The sequence below is a fragment of the Coregonus lavaretus genome, assembly GCF_964263955.1.
Source record: "Coregonus lavaretus genome assembly, chromosome: 22".
Lineage (NCBI taxonomy): Eukaryota > Metazoa > Chordata > Actinopteri > Salmoniformes > Salmonidae > Coregonus > Coregonus lavaretus.
The window spans coordinates 26,732,335-26,756,206 of NC_140009.1; the positions used below are offsets into that span (position 1 = coordinate 26,732,335).

The 23,872-nt window shown below is 41.3% G+C and overlaps 2 protein-coding genes across 2 annotated transcripts in view; both read left to right on the forward strand.

Moving 5' to 3' along the window:
• The first annotated feature begins 7 nt into the window (after positions 1 to 7).
• LOC311150162 (calcium-independent phospholipase A2-gamma-like) lies at positions 8 to 14,507 on the forward strand. The gene is made up of 9 exons (XM_084187478.1): positions 8 to 94; positions 3,197 to 4,899; positions 6,770 to 6,919; positions 10,687 to 10,844; positions 11,119 to 11,213; positions 11,341 to 11,512; positions 12,529 to 12,586; positions 12,706 to 12,900; positions 13,197 to 14,507. Exons 2-9 carry the CDS (start codon positions 3,298 to 3,300, stop codon positions 13,653 to 13,655), a joined length of 2,889 nt encoding a protein of 962 aa, XP_084043604.1. The 5' UTR covers positions 8 to 94; positions 3,197 to 3,297; the 3' UTR covers positions 13,656 to 14,507.
• Positions 14,508 to 19,288: 4,781 nt separating this feature from the next.
• Positions 19,289 to 23,872, forward strand: part of LOC311149900 (neurofascin-like) — a gene marked incomplete at both ends in the record, with an annotated part of 43,337 nt that continues 38,753 nt past the window's right edge. Inside the window, one exon of the mRNA XM_084187134.1 lies at positions 19,289 to 19,364. Within this exon, the coding sequence (XP_084043260.1) occupies positions 19,289 to 19,364 (76 nt within the window). The remainder of the gene's footprint in view (positions 19,365 to 23,872) is intronic.

Sequence of the window (23,872 nt, forward strand, 5' to 3'; positions counted from 1 at the left end):
GCCCTGCAGGACATCCAATAAGAAACTGTTTCAGGATAGAGAGCAAAACATAAAAGGAAGAAAGCGGAGGATAACAGGAGAAGAGTTGCCCCAGGTAAATGTTTAATCTATACCTGCCTCATATTTATCAGAATCTACTGTATGTTGTCTCAAGGTTATAGTGAACATTGTCTACCCAGGTCTAGCCATGCAGTACCTGACTGGAAAATCTGTGCATATGACCTTCCTTGGTGCAGGTAGACAGTATTTCTTGATGTTCAATGTACTATAGCAAGTTGCTATTTTCAATTAAATTGTGCTCCTTTGTTATGTACCGCAACTACCTTGCATTTAGGAGGGACACGGCTACATATAGAAGTACAGTCATAGCTTATTTTGGGTTTTACCATAGAAATGAGGGTGCAGTGAGGTAAGAACTATCCTCTCTGCTTCTCAGATTTCTGTCACATTAAAGGGATACCTCCGCTAAGTTCTCTCCTGAGTCCTAATAGTGGACTTAGTAGAAAGTGTTTTATTAAAACATGTCCCAGGATTCCCGCTCTTTCTAGATTGACATTTGTGTAATGGTGTAATGTTATATTTACGAGGGAACAGTGGGACAGCATGTCTATTTTGTCAGAGGTGTTTATAAAATGTGACCAGGACCACACACACAATGTATCAAAACAACCCCCCTCCCTGGTAGTTGTTATTGTGGCAGGTAAAGATATACCTCTTGCCAGCTCCCGTATTGTAGTGATGTGGTAGGGACATTGATATGACATACTGATGAGGGCACATGGGTGCAGGACAGGATGTTTTTTGACCTCATGCCTCTGTCTACATATAAGGGAAGACTATGTTGGCCTAATTATTTGAATGGCAGATAGTTGTCTTCCAGATGTTGTGTTCTTTAGCTTGTTTACAAATAAAGGCTCCACCTCAACACAAACATTTTACATTGTTTCCAGCTCAGATTGAGATGGATTTTTTAATTTTGATCTGTTTAGAATAGTCAGCCAGCCACTTTTGATTGTTTGTGGGAAACAGACCTGGGCAGAAAATAGTTATATTTTGTAGTTTATGTAGTCAAATATAGTTTCAACTAAAAGGCAACTATTTTCTTTTGATATTCAAATACAGGTTGCAGAAAACCAAATATTATTTGAAGGTATTTGAATATAAGGAAGTTATTTGAAAACAACAAATATGTATTTGAAGACTGCAAAATATATGATGAAGAACCAAAAACTACAACAGTTAGTTGAATTAGTGTACAAATATGATCAGAAGAACATGGTTTGGAGGGCTCTTTGATATGAATCTTAATATAGCCGATAGTCTAGAATCAAATACATGAGGTGCATGGAATCACCTCAACATTAGAGTAGACCACTTTTGAAGCTTCAAATACATTTTCATAATGAGTCAGACATAAGATGATACAGTAACACTTGACTGACTATCTATCTATCTATCTATCTATCTATCTATCTATCTATCTATCTATCTATCTATCTATCTATCTATCTATCTATCTATCTATCTATCTATCTATCTATCTATCTATCTATCTATCTATCTATCTATCTATCTATCTATCTATCTATCTATCTATCTATCTATCTATCAATCAATCAATCACACTGTATCAGATAAAGAAAGACAGACATCCCTTTTATTAAAGGTAGGTCATTCAAGTGATGTTGGCCATGTTTTTAAAAAAGTGTAGTAACTTTGGAACTTTCTTTATAATTGCACACTAATGGAGTTATTACATACATTGAATAAGGAACAGTCAAACTCTCAGCTCATTGCTAGGCAATTAAAATGTTATTACCAAAATATTATGTAACAACATGCTAATCAACTGTTGCTCCAAAAGTAATTTGTTTTATTACAGGCACAATAACTTTTTAATGTTATGTCTTACTGAGAACGCTAACAGTAACAATATGGCTATTAAGTGTAGAAAGGAAACTCAATATCCCAAAACTGCTTTCTTGAATCAAATACAGCCAAGGTAGGTTGAAAATCATGTTAGTTTGAATACTGAGTAAACTATCCCTTTAAAAATGGTATAGTGTGTGTTGGAAACAAGAACACTTATCTGTACTAAATATATTTGGGAGAATGGACATTTACAAAATGTTCAGATAGAAATGTATTGTGTAGCTCAAATGAAGTTTCATTTCAAAACGCTATATATCCATTTTCAGAAATGTTGGTAAATTAGCTTTTATTGTTTAAAGAACTTTGAAAGAGATGGAATGGATTTGTTCATAGACAGAGACATGTATTTGTTTGAAATCTATCACTTGATGGTTTCCTTTCAGAGAGACAAATAATCATGTTTTGTTGCAAAATGCCATCTGCCTCACTCTCAGAGAAATAAGTAGTACTGTTAGGAGGTTTTACACAGTCAAATCTGACAAATAACTATTTTTTAAATAAAGAACTGTACAAATTATACATTTGTGACATCAATATTTTTTTCAATACAAAAATTAATCAATACAGTAATATGAGATCTGTATGTAAAATATTTACATTTACATTTTATTCAATTAGCAGATGCATTAATCTTAAAATAGTTAGGTGAGACAACCACATATCAAAGTCAAATATACAGGATACGAACATTCCATTTCAGCTAAACAATGGATATATAGCGTTTTGCAACAACTCGTTTTAATACATCTAAAATCTATAAATTAAGAATCTTTAAGAATCTGAGAATATTTTACACACAAAAAAACACTTGTGAAAAAGTGGAGTATAGCTTTTTGGAACGAAACGCTTCAAATATGACTGTCAGATTGGAATAGTATAGGATGTTGTGTGTCCTCTATTCATTCTATCTTCAACATGCAGTTCCAGATACAGCCCTGCCATTAGTTGAAGGCAGCCAATCCAATAGTTTCAGAAAAGCAGTCACTTCCTGAGATCTGTATTTAAATAATTTGTCAAAGTAGTTGCTTTCTCAGATCTGTATTCAAATAGTTTACAGAAGTAGTTACTTTCTGAGATCTGTATTCAAATAGTTTTAAAAAGTAGTACTTTATTGGGATCTGTTATTCAAATAGTTGTAGTCACCTCCAAAGTAACTATTTGTTCCCCTGGAAAAATAGTTACTTTCCACAAAGCATAGTTAAAACTAAAGTTATCACAGTTTTGGTGGGAAAATCTACTTACCTCTCCCTCTTGTATTTTACAGGTACCAGATGATTCTGATATCTCGGCCTAAGCCAATACAGGCCCAGCTCCTAGCACCCTGTTGGTTGTCTTTGTCCCCAGCCGGCTACATCCAAGCTAAAGATGGGTCGGTTCCTCAACATAAACCTCTGTGTGAGTCACCTGGGAGGGAGGACGTTAAGACTGTACTGCAAGCTCAGGTACCTCATAACCAGCCTTAGAACCTTCCCTCACCTGGCCAAGACACCCCTAGCCTTGGACTTCCGTAGCTACTCCTTGCCTTCCTCTCCCCTGCCTCCCAGCTTTCCAAGGAAAGGCGCCCCCAAGAGCTTAAGGTTCAAACACAGGAGCTTGACCCCTGAGTACCTCCTTGGGGGTGGTACCAGAGGGGTGAGATACTCCCAGGCGGTCCGTGTCTACTCAACCTTGAGTAGGCATGAGTTGAAGGCTGAGGCCCCCATCGGGGTCCTTCGCGAGAACAGCCTTCAGGAGGACAGCCAGACACCCTTTCAGCTGAGCATGCTTTGTCTGGGTGATTCTTTTAATCACCTCTCCAGACACATCAATATTTACTTCAAGAGAAAGGATGTGACCCAGCAGTCCCCTGTTGCTGGGAATGTGGGGTTTGTCGTCACAACTCAGGAGAGTCTGGGCAGCAGGCCACAGAGGCGTAGTCAAAGTAACAGGGCAGCCAGGGAGAGAAGAGCAATGGAGGACAGGGAGACAACAACACAGCAGCCTTTGGAAAATGAAGACGAGCTTGAGACGTCAGACAGCCAGACAGAAACAAGTTCCTCCCCCCAGCCATATGGTACAATGCAGTTATTTCACATCAGTTCCATTGCCACCAGGTTTGGGGAAAGTTACAGTTATGTTGCTCATCACATAAACTCATCACATAAACACCTAAAGTCAGTGTTCGCCAAAGGTTCGGCACAGGACTTCCTAGGTTCAACTCTGGAAGAGACTCTGGAGGATCTGGCTTCAAGCAGAGTGTCGACCAGGGGGATGAGGAGGAGGAAAACAATAAAAATAAGTCACATTGAAAGTGTAAAGGAAGCTGAAGCGGCTCAGTTAAAGACTAGTGCACCTGTAGCTCAGACCACAGCCATTCAGAAACCAGCCATTGAAAGTGCTGATATCTCCAACAACTGGGAGGGAGAGGCAGAGGGCTACCTTCACTTTGCCCAGCACGTCAACAGATACTTTGGAGCCAAAACCGTTACAGAAGAAACCGAACTACCACCACCTCAAACAGAACATCTGGTTGCGGACAACATGCCAAACAGTAGGACGTATCAACAGCAGTGTTCTATACCTTCTACCTCCAGACATGAACAATCACCCACAGGGCTGAAGCAGGAAGAACAACCCATTCGTCCCAAATCCCTTTTCCACATTAGCAACATCACAACCAGTTTCGGTGAGAACTATGCATACATGGCTAATTACGTCAACAGCTATTTCAAAGGCAGCTATGATGCCGTGGAGGAGGAGGAGGAGTTAGAGAGAGGTCCCATAGAGGAACGCAGGGGAGAATGGGAGATGGAGTATGGATCCGTTAGGGTCCCGAAACCACAGCCTGCTGTATCCTTCATGGAGTGCCTTCTCAATCCCCGTAGTGCCATCCCCAGCCTCCTGGGGGGATATCTGGGGGACTCCTGGGCTCAGAGGAACCAGGCCCAGCCTGCCTCTATGCTCAGTGAGGCCACACTTAGAAGAATGGTGAGTCACCTTCAACACAACCAGGAAATGCAAATGATCTGTGTGCTTGCTTCTGATTTTAGATGAATTTACATTAACCAGATTTAGCATTGAAGTCGGACGTTTACATACACCTTAGCCAAATACATTTAAACTCAGTTTTTCACAATTCCTGACATTTAATCCTAGTAAAAATACCCTGTTTTAGGTCAGTTAGGATCACCACTTTATTTTAAGAATGTGAAATGTCAGAATAATTGTAGAGAGAATTATTTATTTCAGCTTTTATTTCTTTCATCACATTCCCAGTGGGTCAGAAGTGTACATACACTCAATTAGATTTTGGTAGCATTACCTTTAAATTGTTTAACTTGGGTCAAATGTTTCGGGTAGCCTTCCACAAGCTTCCCACAATAAGTTGGGTGAATTTTGGCCCATTCCTCCAGACATTGCTGGTGTAACTGAGTCAGGTTTGTAGGCCTCCTTGCTCGCACACGCTTTTTCAGTTCTGCCCACAAATTTTTATAGGATTGAGGTCAGGGCTTTGTGATGGCCACTCCAATACCTTGACTTTGTTGTCCTTTAGCCATTTTGCCACAACTTTGTAAGTATGCTTGGGGTCATTGTCCATTTGGAAGACCCATTTGCGACCAAGCTTTAACTTCCTGACTGATGTCTTGAGATGTTGCTTCAATATATCCACATAATTTTCCTTCCTCATGATGCCATCTATTTTGTGAAGTGAACCAGTCCCTCCTGCAGCAAAGCACCCACACAGCATGAAGCTGCCACCCCCGTGCTTCACGGTTGGGATGGTGTTCTTCAGCTTGCAAGCAACCCCCTTTTTCCTCCAAACATAACGATGGTCATTATGGCCAAACAGTTCTATTTTTGTTTCATCAGACCAGAGGACATTTCTCCAAAAAGTACGATCTTTGTCCCCATGTGCAGTTGCAAACCGTAGTCTGGGTTTTTTATGGCGGTTTTGGAGCAGTGGCTTCTTCCTTGCTGAGCGGCCTTTCAGGTTATGTCGATATAGGACTCGTTTTACTGTGGATATAGATACTTTTGTACCTGTTTCCTCCAGCATCTTCACAAGGTCCTTTGCTGTTGTTCTGGGATTTATTTGCACTTTTCGCACCAAAGTATGTTAATCTCTAGGAGACAGAACGTGTCTCCTTCCTGAGCGGTATGACTGCTGCGTGGTCCCTTGGTGTTTATACTTGCATACTATTGTTTGTACAGGTGAACGTGGTACCTTCAGGCGTATGGAAATTGCTCCCAAGGATGAACCAGACTTGTGGAGGTCTACAAAAAAATGTCTGTGGTCTTGGCTGATTTCTTTTGATTTTCCAATGATGTCAAGCAAAGAGGCACTGAGTTTGAAGGTAGGCCTTGAAATACATCCACAGGTACACCTCCAATTGACTCAAATTATGTCAATTAGTGTATCAGAAGCTTCTAAAGCCATGACATCATTTTCTGGAATTTTCCAATTTGTTTAAAGGCACAGTCAATTTAGTGTATGTAAACTTCTGACCCACTGGAATTGTGATACAGTGAATTATAAGTTAAATAATCAGTCTGTAAACAATTGTTGGAAAAATTACTTGTGTCATGCACAAAGTAGATGTCCTAAGCGACTTGCCAAAACTATAGTTTGTTAACAAGACATTTGTGGAGTGGTTGAAAAACGAGTTTTAATGACTCCAACCTAAGTGTATGTAAACTTCCGACTTCAACTGTACATGAACATGTTTTTTGTTATTGTAGAATCAGATACTGAAATATTGATATTTCCAATAGTGTTTTTTTTTTTTACCTGATTTAATTTAACACTAACAGAGAGCATATCCTCCTTTAGGTCTGACTGTGATCATTCCTTCCCCAGGTGATGGGCAGGAGACAGGCAGAGGAGATGACCCGTGCTTTGGTGTTCAGTCTACAACAGGCCTTCTCGCCTGAGGCCATCACCGAAGTTGTCGATGAGCTCAACACACACCTCATCCGACACCCAGGATGCAAAGCAGTGGTCTGGCAGGTTTGTACTCAAGGAGTGTCTTTACAAGATCAGGTACTTTAAGAGTTTGCATAGGGCTGTGACGGTAATTGAATAACAGCGTAACTGACTGTTATGGATGAATAAAATAACCATCAAAACCATTTAAATAGGCCTTCATTCATTTATTTTTATTTTTTATTGACTTTATTTTCATGTAGATAAACTTTATCTAATAGCGGGCGTGTTTACTAATGATTATAGGCAATTGTTTTTATAACTGTGTCTACATTTCCTCCTCTTTCCAGCTGTAGTTTGATGTTATTTTATACAATTAACGTTTTCATTGCAGGTTGGATGTGTCTGACTATTCATTAATTATTCAACAGCAGTCGACAAGGTTGCTCTGGCTCTGAGGCCTATAATGCGCTAATGTTGTGTCAAATGGACAATGTGCCAATTCCATCCAACCTGGCATGGTGTAATTTGATACGGAATATTTTCTTAATTTATAGACTAATCAAAGCTGATAAATAGGCTATGGGATGTTGCGTGTATTTGTTTCTATTTTAATGATTGTCAATTTCATCTTCATACTATCACATAGCTGTCTCTCTCCTCTTACTTTCCTTGTCAATTCATTATCTTATAGCCTACTTTCGTAAAGCCTTAGTTAGGCCTAGGTTTTTTAATACGTTTTAAGAAAGGATAAATATTTGCTCTTGTGTCTGACATACGCTGGTGGCTTTGATTGGCGGGTAATTTTTACGGGGGTGTGCGTGTGTGAGTTCACTGATTCTCTCTATAGGCCTATATGCCCATTCAGAAAGTTTCCTAAAGTAGCCTGTCTGGACTCCTATCTCTTTAATAAGAATCAAACGCTACTGTCATGATTTAATCTTGTAAAAGGCCTATTTTCACTAAAGGCCCTTTCTCACCAACTCCGTTATTTTCGTCCGAATAATTAGGAAGAAAAAAATACAAGTACATGTCTTGTTTATGACGCCGTTCACACCAATCTCAAAATATCATCCTGCCACAATCCGACAATTATTTATTTGGAACAGGTTTGATTTTTGCGTCTTTTCGCAATGCGAAAATAAGCTGTTGACCAATAGAACATGTTATCTGGGACACTGCCACTGACAGGCCGCACATTGACAGGTCTGTGGGTTCGTTGTGTGAATTAATTAATTTCTCTCTGCCTGTTTTTTACATTTGCAATGCATCAGTGCAGCAATGTGTCAATTTAGCCAATGTGATCACATCACAGCAGAGCTAGGCTACACATCACTCTCGCCATTCAAACTTCCCCGCCTGTTCATTGCCAACGCTGTCGCCTATGTTGTAGCCATTCAGCAAGCTAGAGGATTGATCGAAATAAGTTTCAAACTATATTGCTGTTCATTGTCTATATATATAGGCTACTCGTTCAAGAGCTAGAGAGATAGGGAACAGTGAAGATAGAGAGATGTTAAAGTGAATTAATGTATTAATGCATCATTCATATAGCCTAAATATTAGGCTACAGTATGCACACAGTGGCCAGTGTATTAGGTACACCACCCGGTTTATGAAAATGGTTGACACTTACAGTGAGTCATGTGGCCGTGGCTTGCTATATAAAGCAGGCAGATGGGCATTGAGGCATTCAGTTACTGTTTGATTGAACGTTAGAATGGGCAAAAGGAGTGACCTAAGCGACTTTGAGCATAGTTTGATCGTCGGTGTCAGGCACGCCGGTTTCAGTATCTTAGAAATGGCCAGCCTCCTGGGCTTTTCACGCATGACAGTGTCTAGGGTTTACCAAGAATGGTGCTACAAACAAAAAAACATCCAGTCACCGGCAGTCCTGTGAGCGAAAATAGCTCGTTGATGAGAAAGGTCGAGGGAGAAAGGCAAGAATCGTGCAAGCTAACAGGCGGGCCACAAACAGGCAAATAACGACACAGTACAACAGTGGTGTGCAGAACGGCATCTCGGAACGCACAACTCGTCGGTCCTTGTCATGGATGGGCTATTGCAGCAGACGTCGTATCAACTAAAAACAAGAAGAAGTGGCTCCAGTGGGCACGCGATCACCAACACTGGACAATTGAGGAGTTGAAAAACATTGCCTGGTCCGACAAATCGCGGTTCCTGTTGTGTTATGCTATGCTGATGGCAGAGTCAGGATTTGGCGTAAGCAGCATGTTTCCATGGCCCCATCCTGCCTGGTGTCAACGGTACAGGCTGGTGGCGGTGGTATAAGGGTGTGGCACACATTAGCTCCCTTGATACCAATTGAGCAACGTTTGAACACCACACCTTGTAGAATCCATGCCCCAAATAATTCAGGCTGTTCTGGAGGCAAAGGGGGGTCGACCCGGTACTAGATGGGTGTACCTAATAAACTGGCCACTGAGTGTATATTATAGGCCTGCTAAAGTGAATCTAGGCGACCACCTGTGCTATACGCAACCCTTAAAAGACAGAGGGAAAAAATGTCAGCCGGAGTTTACTCTTATCAATAAGTGGTTGCACAGATTTAGCTAAAGCTCTCACAAATTAAAATGTAGTGTCAACATAACCACCCATTAGGCTATGGACAGGTTGGCTGATCATTAGGCTATGGACAGGTTGGCTGATCATTAGGCTATGGACATGTTGGCTGATCATTAGGCTATGGACATGTTGGCTGATCATTAGGCTATGGACAGGTTGGCTGATCATTAGGCTATGGACAGGTTGGCTGATCATTAGGCTATGGACATGTTGGCTGATCATTAGGCTATGGAGTGGTTGCGTGCATGTGTTTCTATTTTCTAATTGTTGTCAATTTCATCTTCATGCCTACCACAGCTGTCTCTATACAGTATATCCCACTTAACTTTCCTTGTCAATTTATATGATAGGCTACATTGATTTAGCATTATGCTATAATGTAGGCTATTTCTTTGATATCCTACAGAAAGGAATTTTACAACTTTTTTTTATACATTTTTGGGAAAGGACAATTGTGATTTGCTTATGTGTCTGAGTGAGATGCTGTCCTTTGATTGATGGGTCCTTTTAGGTGGGTGGGTGTGCGGGTATGAGTTTATGTCCATTCAGAAAGTTTTCTAAAATAGGCCTTCAACTCTTTAATCAGATTTTTTTTTTTACGGTGTCTTATTGCAGGGTCAGCATATATGCGAAGAATGACGACAGGTTCCAGTTTTGCATTTCCTTTCTTATTAAATGTGGTACAACTGAATGAAATAGCTAAGCTCCTTTCATGATTCATCAAATAGGATGCATAGCCTATATCCTAATATTTGCATTAGTATATTATTTTTCCAGTAGTATATGATTTTTCTCTTATTACTGCGTCCACTTTAAACAACATATGACCACAGAGAATGACCGCAGCAGCATTGGTGACGTTATATGAATTGTCTGGAAAAGTGGAGGGATTATTATTATTATATTATTAAAATTGCATCGGACTTTGTGTGAATGGTTTAGTGCGTCAAAATCGGAATCTGTATTTTTTCGGAATTCCTCTCCAATCTGACATTTCTTAATTTGTATACTAGACTAATATTTAGAGGTAATAATAACTTGAATAATAATAATGAAATGCTACTGATAATAATGTAGTGTAATGGTAATAGTGAAGTTGCAGTGAAAAGCCACGTGTCGTGTGTCGTCGCCCCCCACCCCCAGTCACAGCCCAGAGAACCATAATCCAAGAAGATTATAGATGATGATGCTTATTTTGTGATTTTTTTCATCAGTCATGTACTACTTCAATCATCACCAATTCAATAATGTGTCTTTCATTCCAGGAGAAAGCTGCTGTTCAGCTCTTAAGACAACGGCGAAGCCATAGAGAAGACCAGGAACTTCAGAGTGTCATTAGGGAAACCTTGGCTCTGATTGGCTATGTGGATCCAGTCAAAGGTCGTGGAATCCGAGTGCTCTCAATCGATGGTGGTGGCACAAGGTACTGATCCTTCTCCCCATGGTTAAATAATAATAATAATATGCCATTTAGCAGACGCTTTTATCCAAAGCGACTTACAGTCATGCGTGCATACATTTTTGTGTATGGGTGGTCCCGGGGATCGAACCCACTACCCTGGCGTTACAAGCTAACCCACTGAAGTATTACAATGAACTGTAACTGTTATAAAAGCATACAAGCACTTTTTATTAAATGGTAGTAATTTTTTTAAATCTTTAATCACTTTTCTGTTTTCTCTCCTGTCTCTTTTCAGAGGGGTGGTGCCACTACAGGTCCTCAAGCAGCTGGAGGCAGAAACAGGCAAGCAGGTTCACCAGCTGTTTGACTACATCTGTGGAGTGAGCACAGGTAAGAAAAACCCTGACTCACCTACACATCTAGGATTCCCAAACAACACCTGAGCTTGAATCATTTAACCGTTGTCATGCAAATGATTAGTATTTTCCTGTCTGTTTGTCCTTCTTTTGTGTGACAGGGGCAGTGTTGGCCTTCATGCTTGGCCTGGCCCGTTTCTCTTTAGAGGAGTGTGCGGATATGTACCGTCGCTTTGGCTCAGATGTGTTCCGTCAGAATCCCCTGGTGGGCACAGTGAAGATGGGCTGGAGTCACTCCTACTACAGCACCGAGACCTGGGAGATGATACTGAGGTATGCCAGTTTACTGTTCAGTCAAATCAAATCAAAATTGTATTTGTCACATGTGCCGAATACAACAGGTGTAGACCTTAATGCTTACAAGCCCTTAACCAACAATGCAGTTTTAAGAAGAAAAAAAATAGTAGGTAATATGTACATGTAGGTAGAGTTAAAGTGACTATGCATAGAGAGTAGCAGCAGCGTAAAATAGGGGGTGTGGGGGGGGGGGGGTGGCTACCCGGAATGCAAATATTCCGGGTAGCCATTTGATTAGCTGTTCAGGAGTCTTATGGCTTTGGGGTAGAAGCTGTTAAGAAGCCTTTTGGACCTAGACTTGGCGCTCCGGTACCGCTTGCCATGCGGTAGCAGAGAGAACAGTCTATGACAAGGGTGGCTGGAGTCTTTGACAATTTTTAGGCCCTTCCTCTGACACCGCTTGGTATAGAGGTCCTGGATGGCAGGAAGCTTGGCCCCAGTGATGTACTGGGCTCTACGCACTACCCTCTGTAGTGCCTTGCGGTCGGAGGCCGAGCAGTTGCCATACCAGGCAGTGATGCAACCAGTCAGGATCCTCTCGATGGTGCAGCCGTTGAACTTTTTGAGGATCTGAGGACCAATGCCAAATCTTTTCAGTCTCCTGAGGGGGAATAGGCTTTGTCGTGCCCTCTTCACGACTGTCTTGGTGTGTTTGGGCCGTGATAGTTTGTTGGTGATGTGGACACCAAGGAACTTGAAGCTCTCAACCTGCTCCACTACAGCCCCGTCGATGAGAATGGGGGCATGCTCGGTCCTCTTTTTCCTGTAGTCCACAATCATCTCCTTTGTTTTGATCACGTTGAGGGAGAGGTTGTTATCCTGGCACCACACGGCCAGGTCTCTGAACTCCTCCCTATAGGCTGTCTCATCGTTGTCGGTGATCAGGCCAGCCTTGCTTGAATCATAATGATGAATTCTTGAATTCTTAAAATGTCAAACCATGGTTCTGCTCTCATGTGTTTACCGTTTGTATTTCATTGGACCTTCTACAGAGAGAAGATGGGCGACCAAGTTCTGATTAAAACAGCCAGGGATGAGTTGAGCCCCAAGGTAATGTCACTCTACTCACTCTGCCCTTTTCAGCCATTGTTAATATTATGTGTGTGTTACCCATTCTTACATTCATATGGTGAAAATTGACCGTGGTGTTTTTCTAAATCGTTGTTCAGGTGTCAGCAGTGAGCGCGGTGGTGAACTGGGGCACCAGTCCCAAGGCCTTTATCTTCAGGAACTACAACCACAGCCCAGGCCGTCTCAGTCGCTACGCAGGGGGGTCTGGGTACCAGATGTGGCAGGCGGTGAGAGCGTCGTCCGCCGCCCCAGGATACTTCCAGGAATTCCCCTTACACAGTGACATCCATCAGGTAAGACTTTATTGGCTTCTACTCTCTGTTTCTGATAGCCCATGCTGGCTGAGACTGTGGTTGTTTAATAGAGGTGAAATCCGCTATAAAAGCACTGCATAGATCAAGCTAATGCCCTTATAATTTCTGTTGTTTGAGAGGGGTGTGGGATTCAGGACCCTTGATAGGAAAAATACGTGCAATGCTGTTAACTGTAATATTTTTTAGTTCAGAGTGAGATGCCCCATGTACAATGAAATTCATTGCATGTCATGTGTACCAACAGTTCCTGACTCAAAATGCATGTCCCTTTGTAGGACGGTGGCCTCATTCTAAACAACCCTTGTGCCCTCGCCATCCACGAGAGCCGTCTCCTGTGGCCCAACCAGCCTTACCAGTGTGTCCTGTCGCTAGGCACCGGTCGCTATGACAATGCTAAGCGGAGCCCGGGCACCTCCACCAGCCTGCGTGCCAAGATCAACCACCTGATCTGCAGCGCCACCGACACAGAGGGGGTCCACACCCTCCTGGACGACTTGCTGGCCCCAGACGTCTACTTCAGGTTCAACCCCATACTGAGTGCCGAGGTATCCCTGGATGAGAGCAGCGTCAGGGCCATGGAGCAGCTGCAGGCTGACACCCAGCTCTACCTGGACAGGAACAAGCCCAAGATGGCCAGGCTGTGTAAGGTGCTGGGGCAGGAGCGCACTGCGCTGAGCCACACCAAGGACTGGGTCAGTGAGAGAGCCTGGGAGATGCAGCAGAGCTGGGTTTGAGGGTCATAGGTCACAGGTCACAGGTTAGGCCACACACAGGCACAGCACAGTCACAACTCGGCTCTGGAGGAGAGTGGTAGGGTTTTGTTACTCAGTGCCTGTAGTTTTATACCCTGTTTTTATTTTTTCAGCTTTGGGCAAACTGTTCCTTCCTCCCAAATGCATACATACACCTTTCTGTTTAAATTACTGTGTAAGTACGTGTTTCTATATATGAACACTAAAATGAGGAAATACATAGATGGAGCTCTGTTACTCTATTGCTTTAAAAGGGCTCTGTCTGTTACTCATGCATTTATGTATGCAAAATCAAAACTGCATAGTAATTTATATATTCAGTGCTGTATATGTATTAGTATGAGGATGCACTCCTTAATGGAGTAAGATTTACTGTGAATCAAATGGCTGGACTATTGTTAAGTATATTTGTCTGACATTTTCCTATTTGTGCACTTCCAGACCTAGGATCTAATACTATTTAGGGTATTTCAATTAGTTTCAAAGACATTTGGAAGTAAGTATTTAAATATTCTTTATTTAATAAGACAAGTAGTTGATTATTGGAATATATTAGGAAATACACTTGGAAAGTATTTGAAAATACTCAAATACATTGACTCAAATACACTCCCATGCATTTAACTGATGAATTTGAAAATAGTATTTGAAATACGTTTTTGAAAATACTTTCAAGAAGTAGGCTATTTATAGGGAATAATTTGAAAATAATTTCAAATAATTCCAATAGAAGTAGTTGATTGGGGCCACATTATTTGAAAATACTCAAATACACAGAAAATAAATATTTAAATAACATGTAACCAGGTCTGGCACTGACCGTATATTGAAGATTTTTGCACTGAGGGAATTAGTGTAGCTGCTAGTTATAATTTTGTAAATGTAAAATCTATTTATATATAAAAAATAAACATTATTATAGAAAAATGATGTGTTGTATTTTCTTATCTGATATTTTTGTAAGATGCCTCACCCTCTTAAAAGCTATTATTTACTCTGAAGTATACAGCAAACTTGTCCCTCACATATCTGTGAAATATCTGGCCTCATGATGTGCTCAGCTGAGGCCTTTACATTCAAGTAGTAACATATCTAACTTCTCAGACCCAGTAATTCCCATACCAGACTTGGATTGGAGTTGGTGATGTAACAACTGAGCAATTAAAAAGCAGCAAGTCATATGTAATATTGTCTGTGTACTGCTGGAGTGTGAAGGGTTGATGGCAGCCTGCCTGCGTCTAGAGGCTGTACCCTTCCTGGTCAGTCAGTGTAAAGGACACACTTTGTTTGGGACAGAAATGCCTTGTTAGAGAGAGAATGAGTGTCTCTGTGTCAGCCAGAGAGAAGACAACAAGGTCAGTAATCCCCCTCCTTTCACTCAACAGAAGCACAGATAACAAAATATATTACATTACTTTAGACATCAAATCAAATCCTCTTCGGTCTATGCCATATGATAGTCCACTTCCCCATTGTGATGGATTGCTGTATGAAGAAATTACATGTTATGATGACATCTGGCTCCATTCAGCTAATGCGTGACAGCTGATCTGTCACAGTGGATGGAGATGACGTTATGTTTGTTGTATCCACATTACACAAAGGAAATAATATGGTGCCCATTTGACAAGTCGTGTGACCAGAACAGAGTTTGACCTGATTTTAACCTCTGAAGTCCTCATGAAATATTGATACGTGTCATGCATGTGGTTGGAAATAATGCAACTTTTTCCTGATAACACACACATTAGACCAGAGAAGATCAGAGTCCAATGAGAGACCGATGGAGGAAAAGGGCTGTTTAACAATGTAAGAACTAAATCTGTCAAAAGGAAAGAGAGATGAGAGGAAATACAGCAGCTGAATTATCCAGGTAACTTTGTTTTATTTCCTTGTATTTAATCTGTCCTTTGATTATCTTGAATGCAAGAAATCTTGATGACACCTCTAAAATGTTCTGCTGCTCATTGGTAACTAACTAATGTAATACCCTATGTTGAAGAATGAGCACTATGCCTTAATGAGATCAGTAAAACAACATTGTTTAGATTTTTGTTGTCTCTGAAGACTTTGTAAAGAAACAATTTATAGCTTGAAGAAAAAGTAATGTTTCTCTCATGGAATGTCTTTACTTGACCAGTAGATAAATGAAAGGCTATTGGCATGTGCATATAAGTCCTGCATGGACATGATGTAAGGATTTTATTATTTGATGAACACACCATGATGACTGTCTGTATCTGACTGAGACCTCTTCTAGTCATAGGCAGGGTCAAGCTTTAAATGATCTCATCGTCTTTCGAGACGAGAAGAGGGTGGGTCCATCTTCCACTGAATCAGCACTTTTGTCTGAGACAAACAAAGTGAGTACTGTATATTGTTTAGTTCCCACGATACTGTCAGAGTTTTTCCATTGGCCTTTTTCTCAAGGGAGCTGTACTCCTCATTTGCAGAGATATTTGCTTTTGATTTGAAGATTTGTACTTCAAATGAAAACATTACATACCCTTGATAATTTATACTTAAACTGATTTTCATGGCACTTGGAATGGTCCAATATTCAGCCAGGCCTAAACCTCCAGTTATGTAACTGTGCAGTGCTGAGAGTCATTGATACTGGCAGTTAAAGCAGTAATTGATTATAAATCTAATACAGCAATGAAGAGATACAGTAGTTTGTAATATAACTTTAGAAGGTCTTGATTTCTAAGCACTGTTACAGAGTCCAAATGAGAATGATGATCAGGACTTCACCTGATGCTATCTTAAGAATAGAGCGGCCCCGCTTAAGTGGAATTTCTCTCCTACCAGCCACTACTTCCTGCTGATGACGCTGTGTTTTGAGTGATGGGTTGTCTCTGTCTCCGTTCCTGAACAGGCAGCTTGTGTAGAAATGGAGAAATCCTCCCACATGCCATCTGCTCCTAGCCAAGCTCTGGCCACACATGCCAAAGGGGACCCACGGGACATAGAGACCTTGATGTCCTCACGGAGCTATGCGTCTCTCGAGCCCTTCACACTGTGCAATCTGGTGGTCAGACTGAAACCCTGCTCAAGTTAAATGCATGGGAAGAAAAAAGCCATGACAAGAGCCAAGTAGCTGAAAATTTTTCGCCTTTGTTTCCTTTTTGAGGCGCCTCAACTTCTGTTCAATTACAATAACGTGGTGGGAAAGACAAAAACAAGAGGCTGGGCCATACTCAAGTTCTGTTCTCATCCCTGTGACACTGTTATATCTCTGTCACTGCGAGAACCTCAATGGTTTACGTCAAGGTCATGGTCATCGTCAGAGCTGATTGTGATCTGTGACTCCAAGCCCCCTTAGCAAAAGATCATTTAAAACCCTTTAGCGTCTTTTGCACAAACAAGCAGATATAATTTATTGGTTTTCATGTCACCCTTGCCATTTGTGATTGTCCATTCTAGCATAGAGTGCAGTATAAATTCATGCATTAGTGCTCTGTCCGGATTCCTGGGAGCCTACACAGATCAGAACTATGTGGAGAGGCTTGAGACTGCTTTTGTTTCCCACAGAGACAGAGGTCTCTTCTAGGATCCTGTGCTGTTTCAAGAAAATAAAGCATTTAGTTTGCCTGAAGGGTCCTCGGCTGAATGGCTTTGACCTTACCCCTTTTTAAAGATGTCAGTCTGAATGATTGATCTTGCTTGGGTGTACTGTATCAGAGTGGTCCAGAATGGGAATAGAATGCTGATTAGCTACATATTGGAAGGAGCAAATAGTGGGAAGGTGGCCGGAGTGCAAACAAGTGTTTATTTTTGTTATCGCACAAAAGGAAGTTCATTTGTCTACATGATTAGACACCATAAAATCGCATTAAACACAGTTCACAATCAGACAAAACAGACACAGCTTGTTACAAATATGCCTCTGATTTGGCTGTAAAGCAATAATATTGATCATCCCCTGTAACAGCCTTTGTGATAAGGTCATATGCCAGAGTTTTTCTTGCATGTAAAATTCATGTAAAATGGTTTTCAGCAGCCAACAGTAAGGCCCACATCACTGATGTCATCAAATACAATAAACATGCAAACTATGTGCAGACTTTGGGCTGGCTGGTGTTTCCACTGAGTTACAGAGTATTTTGGTGTAATTACTAATATACCCATAAGAAGTGTGTGGGACTGCAATGGAGATAAAGCATTGTTATTTACACAGCTTTGAGGTGAATACAAAAAAGTATGTCTGGCTTCCCTCATAATTTCCTCCACAATTTCCACAGCATACAAGGTTGTGACCACAGACCATAGACAGGTTAGCTGACAACGTCACGAAAAGGATGCATGCGCCTCAGTGGGGCAGAAGGCTGTGTGTTGTTGTCATTCTAGATCGCCAGATAGCTAGCAACAATGACAAGAAGCTGCCATGTGGGGAGTCGTAAGTGGCTCGTTTCAGCTAGTTTTATCTTGTTCTTGATACTATGTCATGTTTTGAGGTGTTTTGACTGATTTCATGTCTATGCTGAGAGAGAGAGAGAGAGAGAGAGAGAGAGAGAGAGAGAGAGAGAGAGAGAGAGAGAGAGAGAGAGAGAGAGAGAGAGAGAGAGAGAGAGAGAGAGAGAGAGAGAGAGAGAGAGAGAGAGAGAGAGAGAGAGAGAGAGAGAGAGAGAGAGAGAGAGAGAGAGAGAGAGAGAGAGAGAGGAGAGAGAGAGAGAGAGAGAGAGAGAGAGAGAGAGAGAGAGATTGTCAGGGACAGAGATGTGGGTGGTGAGGGGCGTAGGGAGCTCATTCATGAGATGGGTGGGCAGAGTGCAGAATGGCCATGACACAGACAGAAACTTTATTACAGAAGTCTGTCCACTATGCTCTGCCTCTCCAGAATCCTACTGTTTGATTGACCAAGAAAACGGAATTGACTGATTGATCACCAAGGATTTTATCTGTTTACTGCACTAACTGGACATTGGAATTGTGGAGAAACTCAATGCATTGGAGAGTCTTGGAGATGATGGGGAAGAGGGAACCCTGATGCGATTTCACTTGAAGGATTGTACTTATGAAAGGTAACGCAGATGTAATGAGCTAATGAGTTCTAATGAGAGGAGGAAAAGTTTTGATAAGGGTTGTTGATGAGGTGATCAATGATCTGTTTTGTTACACTTTATATTATGTATATTTAGAAATTAACAGTAAAATAGTAGTGACATATTAATTACATGATAACAACATCTGTGTATTTCTTTGGGATTCAAATAAATCTATACAGCAACTAACAAAAGCTTTATAATGTAGTCCTGTGGAGGCTGGTTTTTCAGAATGGCTTGAGACTGAAGTTGAGTCCTGGGCATGTGTTCCGTAGGTGGATCTATTGTGCGACAAAGAGACTCTGTCAGAGAATGTGCCAGTGCAGACTGTTGATAGGGACAGAGATAAAATATTGCTGTTTGGAAACTAAATAGTATTTCATTTTATTTGGTTGTTTTGTGCTGGAAAATATTGTCTTACTAAACAATTGGTCCTATAAATGTCACAATATTTGATTGAATTTGATTTCATGAAACAGTTGAATTGCTTAATCGGTCACTTATAAAACAGTTTCTAGATAAGGGCATCTAGCAGTTCAACAGGATCGCTGGAGGCCATTCACTGTAAAGATGGGGACGCTGATCAGATCAACTCTATCACTGCTGTTATGGCAATGGCTGACTGCCATCGATGTCCCACTGGAAAGTAAGTCAACACAACCTATTGTGGCCCTGCACTGTAACAGTGTGGTATATGGCCAATGTCAATTATAAACTGGGTGGTTTGAGCCCTGAATGCTGATTGGCTGGGTATGACACATTTCTGTTTACTGTTTTAATTACGTTGGTAACTAGTTTATAATAGCAATAAGTCACATCTGGGGTTTGTGGTATATGGCCAATATACCATGACTAATGGCTGTGTCCAGGCACTCCGCGTTGCGTCGTGCATAAGAACAGCACTTAGACGTGGTATATTGGCCATATACAGTGCATTCGGAAAGTATTCAGACCCTTTGACTTTTTCCACATTTTGTTATGTTAAAGCCTTATTCTAAAATGTATTACATTGCTTTTTTCCCTCATCAATCTACACACAATACCCCATAATGACAAAGCGAAAACAGGTTTTTAGATTTTTTTGCAAATGTACAAAAAAATGAAACACAAACACCTTATTTACATACGTATTCAGACCCTTTGCTATGAGGCTCCAAATTGAGCTCAGGTGCATTCTGTTTCCATTGATCATCCTTGAGATGTTTCTACAACTTGATTGGAGTCCACCTGTGGTAAATTCAATTGATTGGACATGATTTGGAAAGGCACACACCTGTCTATATAAGGTCTCACAGTTGACTGTGCATGTCAGAGCAAAAACCAAGCCATGAGGTCGAAAGAATTGTCCGTAGAGTTCCGAGACAGGATTGTGTCGAGGCACAGATCTGGGGAAGGGTACCAAAACATCTCTGCAGCATTGAAGCTCCCCAAGAACACAGTGGCCTCCATCATTCTTAAATGGAAGAAGTTTGGAATTACCAAGACTCTTCCTAGAGCTGGCCGCCCGGCCAAATTGAGCAATCAGGGAAGAAGGGCCTTGGTCAGGGAGGTGACCAAGAACCCAATGGTCACTCTGACAGAGCTCCAGAGTTCCTCTGTGGAGATGGGAGAACCTTCCACAAGGACAACCATCTCTGCAGCACTCCACCAATCAGGCCTTTATGGTAGAGTGGCCAGACGGAAGCCACTCCTCAGTAAAAGGCACATGACAGCCCGATTGGAGTTTGCCGAAAGGCACCTAAAGGACTCTCAGACCATGAGAAACAAGATTCTCTGGTCTGATGAAACCAATATTGAACTCTTTGGCCTGAATGCCAAGTGTCACGTCTGGAGGAAACCTGGCACCATCCCTATGGTGAAGCATGGTGATGGCAGGGACTGGGAGACTAGTCAGGATCGAGGGAAAGATGGACGGAGTAAAGTACAGAGAGATCCTTGATGAAAACCTGCTCCAGAGCGCTCAGGACGTCAGACTGGGACGAAGTTTCACCTTCCAACAGGACAATGACCCTAAGTACACAGCCAAGACAACGCAGGAGTGGCTTCGGGACAAGTCTCTGAATGTCCTTGAGTGGCCCAGCCAGAGCCCGGACATGAACCCGATCGAACATCTCTGGAGAGACCTGAAAATAGCTGTGCAGCGACACTCCCCATCCAACCTGCCAGAGCTTGAGAATATCTGCAAAGAAGAATGGGAGAAACTCCCCAAATACATGTGTGCCAAGCTTGTAGCGTCATACCAAGAAGACTTGAGGCTGGTAGAGGGCAGGTATACAAGATGGCGTATTGAATACACAGCGGTAAAAATCACCTCAAGATAAAAACATAATATTCAATATCAGTAAGTTATACTAAATATTAACATTTCATATATTCGAGGGTAATAACATTCAATCTGGATAATAACACAAAACAAATTATAAGGCTAGAGAAATGTATCGACAAATATTACAACAACACGCAACTCCCAAACATGATGGAAGATAAACGAGGAGAATCAATCTCCAAGAGAAAACGCGACTTCCCGACTGATACAGATGATTTATGCTTTTCACCACTGGGACTGGTAAGTGTGGAAAGCGACTTGTTGCAGTCGATAAATGACAAACTGGGCATACTAGAGTTGGTCAGTAATTATGTAAAAGATTGAAGGCAAGTCTTGAAATGAGTGACGGAAAAGCTGCGATAATGGAGAGCGATACAAAAAAACTAAAAGGGACAGTCACTAGGATGGAAACGGATGTTAAGGAACTTAAAAAGGAGAACAACTTTTTGAGAGAAGCCTTACTAGACATACAAACTAGATCGATGAGAGAAAATCTAGTACTTACAGGTATCCAGGAAAAAGAGGGAGAGATTACAGAAAAAAATAGTGAAGGACTTCTTTCAAAATCCAAAATCCAACTCGAATGTGTACACCGTTTCGGACAAAGAGGACAGAAATATGAGCGTCCAATCGTTGCCAAATTTGCTTTTTTTAAGGATAATGTAATGGTTAAAAGGTAAAAGACTTGCTGGCACGAAAATAGGCATGAATGATCAGTTCCCGAGGGAGATTGCAGAACGGCACAAAGTTCTGTACCCAATCATCAAGGAAAATAGATCAAAAGGGAAGCGTGTTGCTCTTGTTGTCGATAAACTGTATATTGACAACCAAATGTTCCGCGACACAAAGACTACTCCATGGCTATTCTGAAAGTTCTAATAGAGGAGTCGAATAATGGAACACCCAATACTAGCCATGGTAGGGATTGTAATAATAAAGCACATTTATAGTAGGTATAGTATTTTATAAAGGGAATAGACGGTATTACAAGAAAAGATAACAAGCAAAATAATACATCTTCAAATACAACTAAATTAGAACACAAGTACTCAATCAACATAGTGGAGATAAAAACATAGCAAACAGAAGACATAGAAGGCACAGTATGTGTGGATGTATTGTGATGGAAGGTGTGATGTGCGTTTTTGTGTTTGAATAAGTGTGGCTTTAAGTGATTGAGAAAGGAAATGGTTGCATATCCCAGAACTAACGTGTGTCTGTGAGCAGGGGTTGTGAGAGAGAGCTTTCAATTTTGTGCAGATGAGGGATATACATTTTAAAATATAGTATACATCTAATATAATTGTTTTAATTGTCCTATCATGATGGAACGATCCCCAACTCTATATCCTAGACACCAACCTGAGCGACCCATACACCAAAGAGGAGTCCCCATCTGTTTTATGGACCTGCTGTGAGTTGACTATATGCAGCCAAAACAGAAAAATAAATGCGGTCAGAGACCTACTTGAGCAGCACCGCCCCCTCAAGATTCTGAGCCTGCCTGGCAGGGTTGGTCCTACAAAGCCAGAGCCCCCTGATGGGAGAGCATAATATACAAGGAAATTCTCAAAGCTGCTAATGAGAACCTTGACGACCTTGTACCTAGCCGGTGGGGATTCCGGTGGGGTACCCCCACCCAGGTAGTGGCAGTGCTGGCAACACTGGCTGCAGTAACCCATGGGGAGGGGGTCACACTCGGATAATCAGAGAGGGGGCTTATCATTGTGGCCCAGGTGGCACAAAATAATCAAAGGTCTGACTGCACGGAGATGCTTGGGAAAAATGGTTACAACGGGGGACCAGAGTGTTTGTGTCTCAGGTGAAGAGGGTGGATCTGATCTCCATCACCTAGGACTTGACATAGATTAAATAGATTAATCAAATCTCACATTGTTGTAAATTTTTGCTAAATCTTGCATGCTTTCTCAATCAGCTGTAACTGTATATGCATTCGTATATTCATTCGTAAATCAGGTCCTTTCTTCAGTTGGGCTCTGGGATGTTACAACCGTTGAGCATCTGATTTTATGGTTGATTGTGGAGGAAAGGGGTTGAGTGTGTTAGAGTATGTGCGTGTGTGTTTATCCCACATCTGTTGCAAGGGGGGTAAGGATGTTAGGGAGAATATAGGATGAACCACAATAATTGTTTGCTAAAATAATAATTGCTTGTCAAAAATGTAATGTAATACAATGGCAATCCGGGTTATAGGTTAAAATCCTACGCATGAACTGCCGACATTATTACGCATATTAATTGATAATGCTGGAAAATTATGTATTAAATTATACTTCTCCCATGGGCAAAGAAACTCAAAATGGGTGATGATATTAATTAACAGTAATTTCGATCCGAATGTGCAAATTGTCCAAACAGATACGCAAGGTAGATGGATTATTTTAAATATGTTATTGGACCATAAACAGATGTGGTTCATTAACCTTTACGGACCAAATAATGATGATCCACACTTCTTTGACAATATATATACAGTGAGGGAAAAAAGTATTTGATCCCCTGCTGATTTTGTACGTTTGCCCACTGACAAAGACATGATCAGTCTATAATTTTAATGGTAGGTTTATTTGAACAGTGAGAGACAGAATAACAACAAAAAATTTCAGAAAAACGCATGTCAAAAATGTTATTAATTGATTTGCATTTTAATGAGGGAAATAAGTATTTGACTCCTCTGCAAAACATGACTTAGTACTTGGTGGCAAAACCATTGTTGGCTATCACAGAGATCAGACGTTTCTTGTAGTTGGCCACCAGCTTTGCACACATCTCGTGTGTTTCGGGTCATTGTCATGCTGGAATACCCA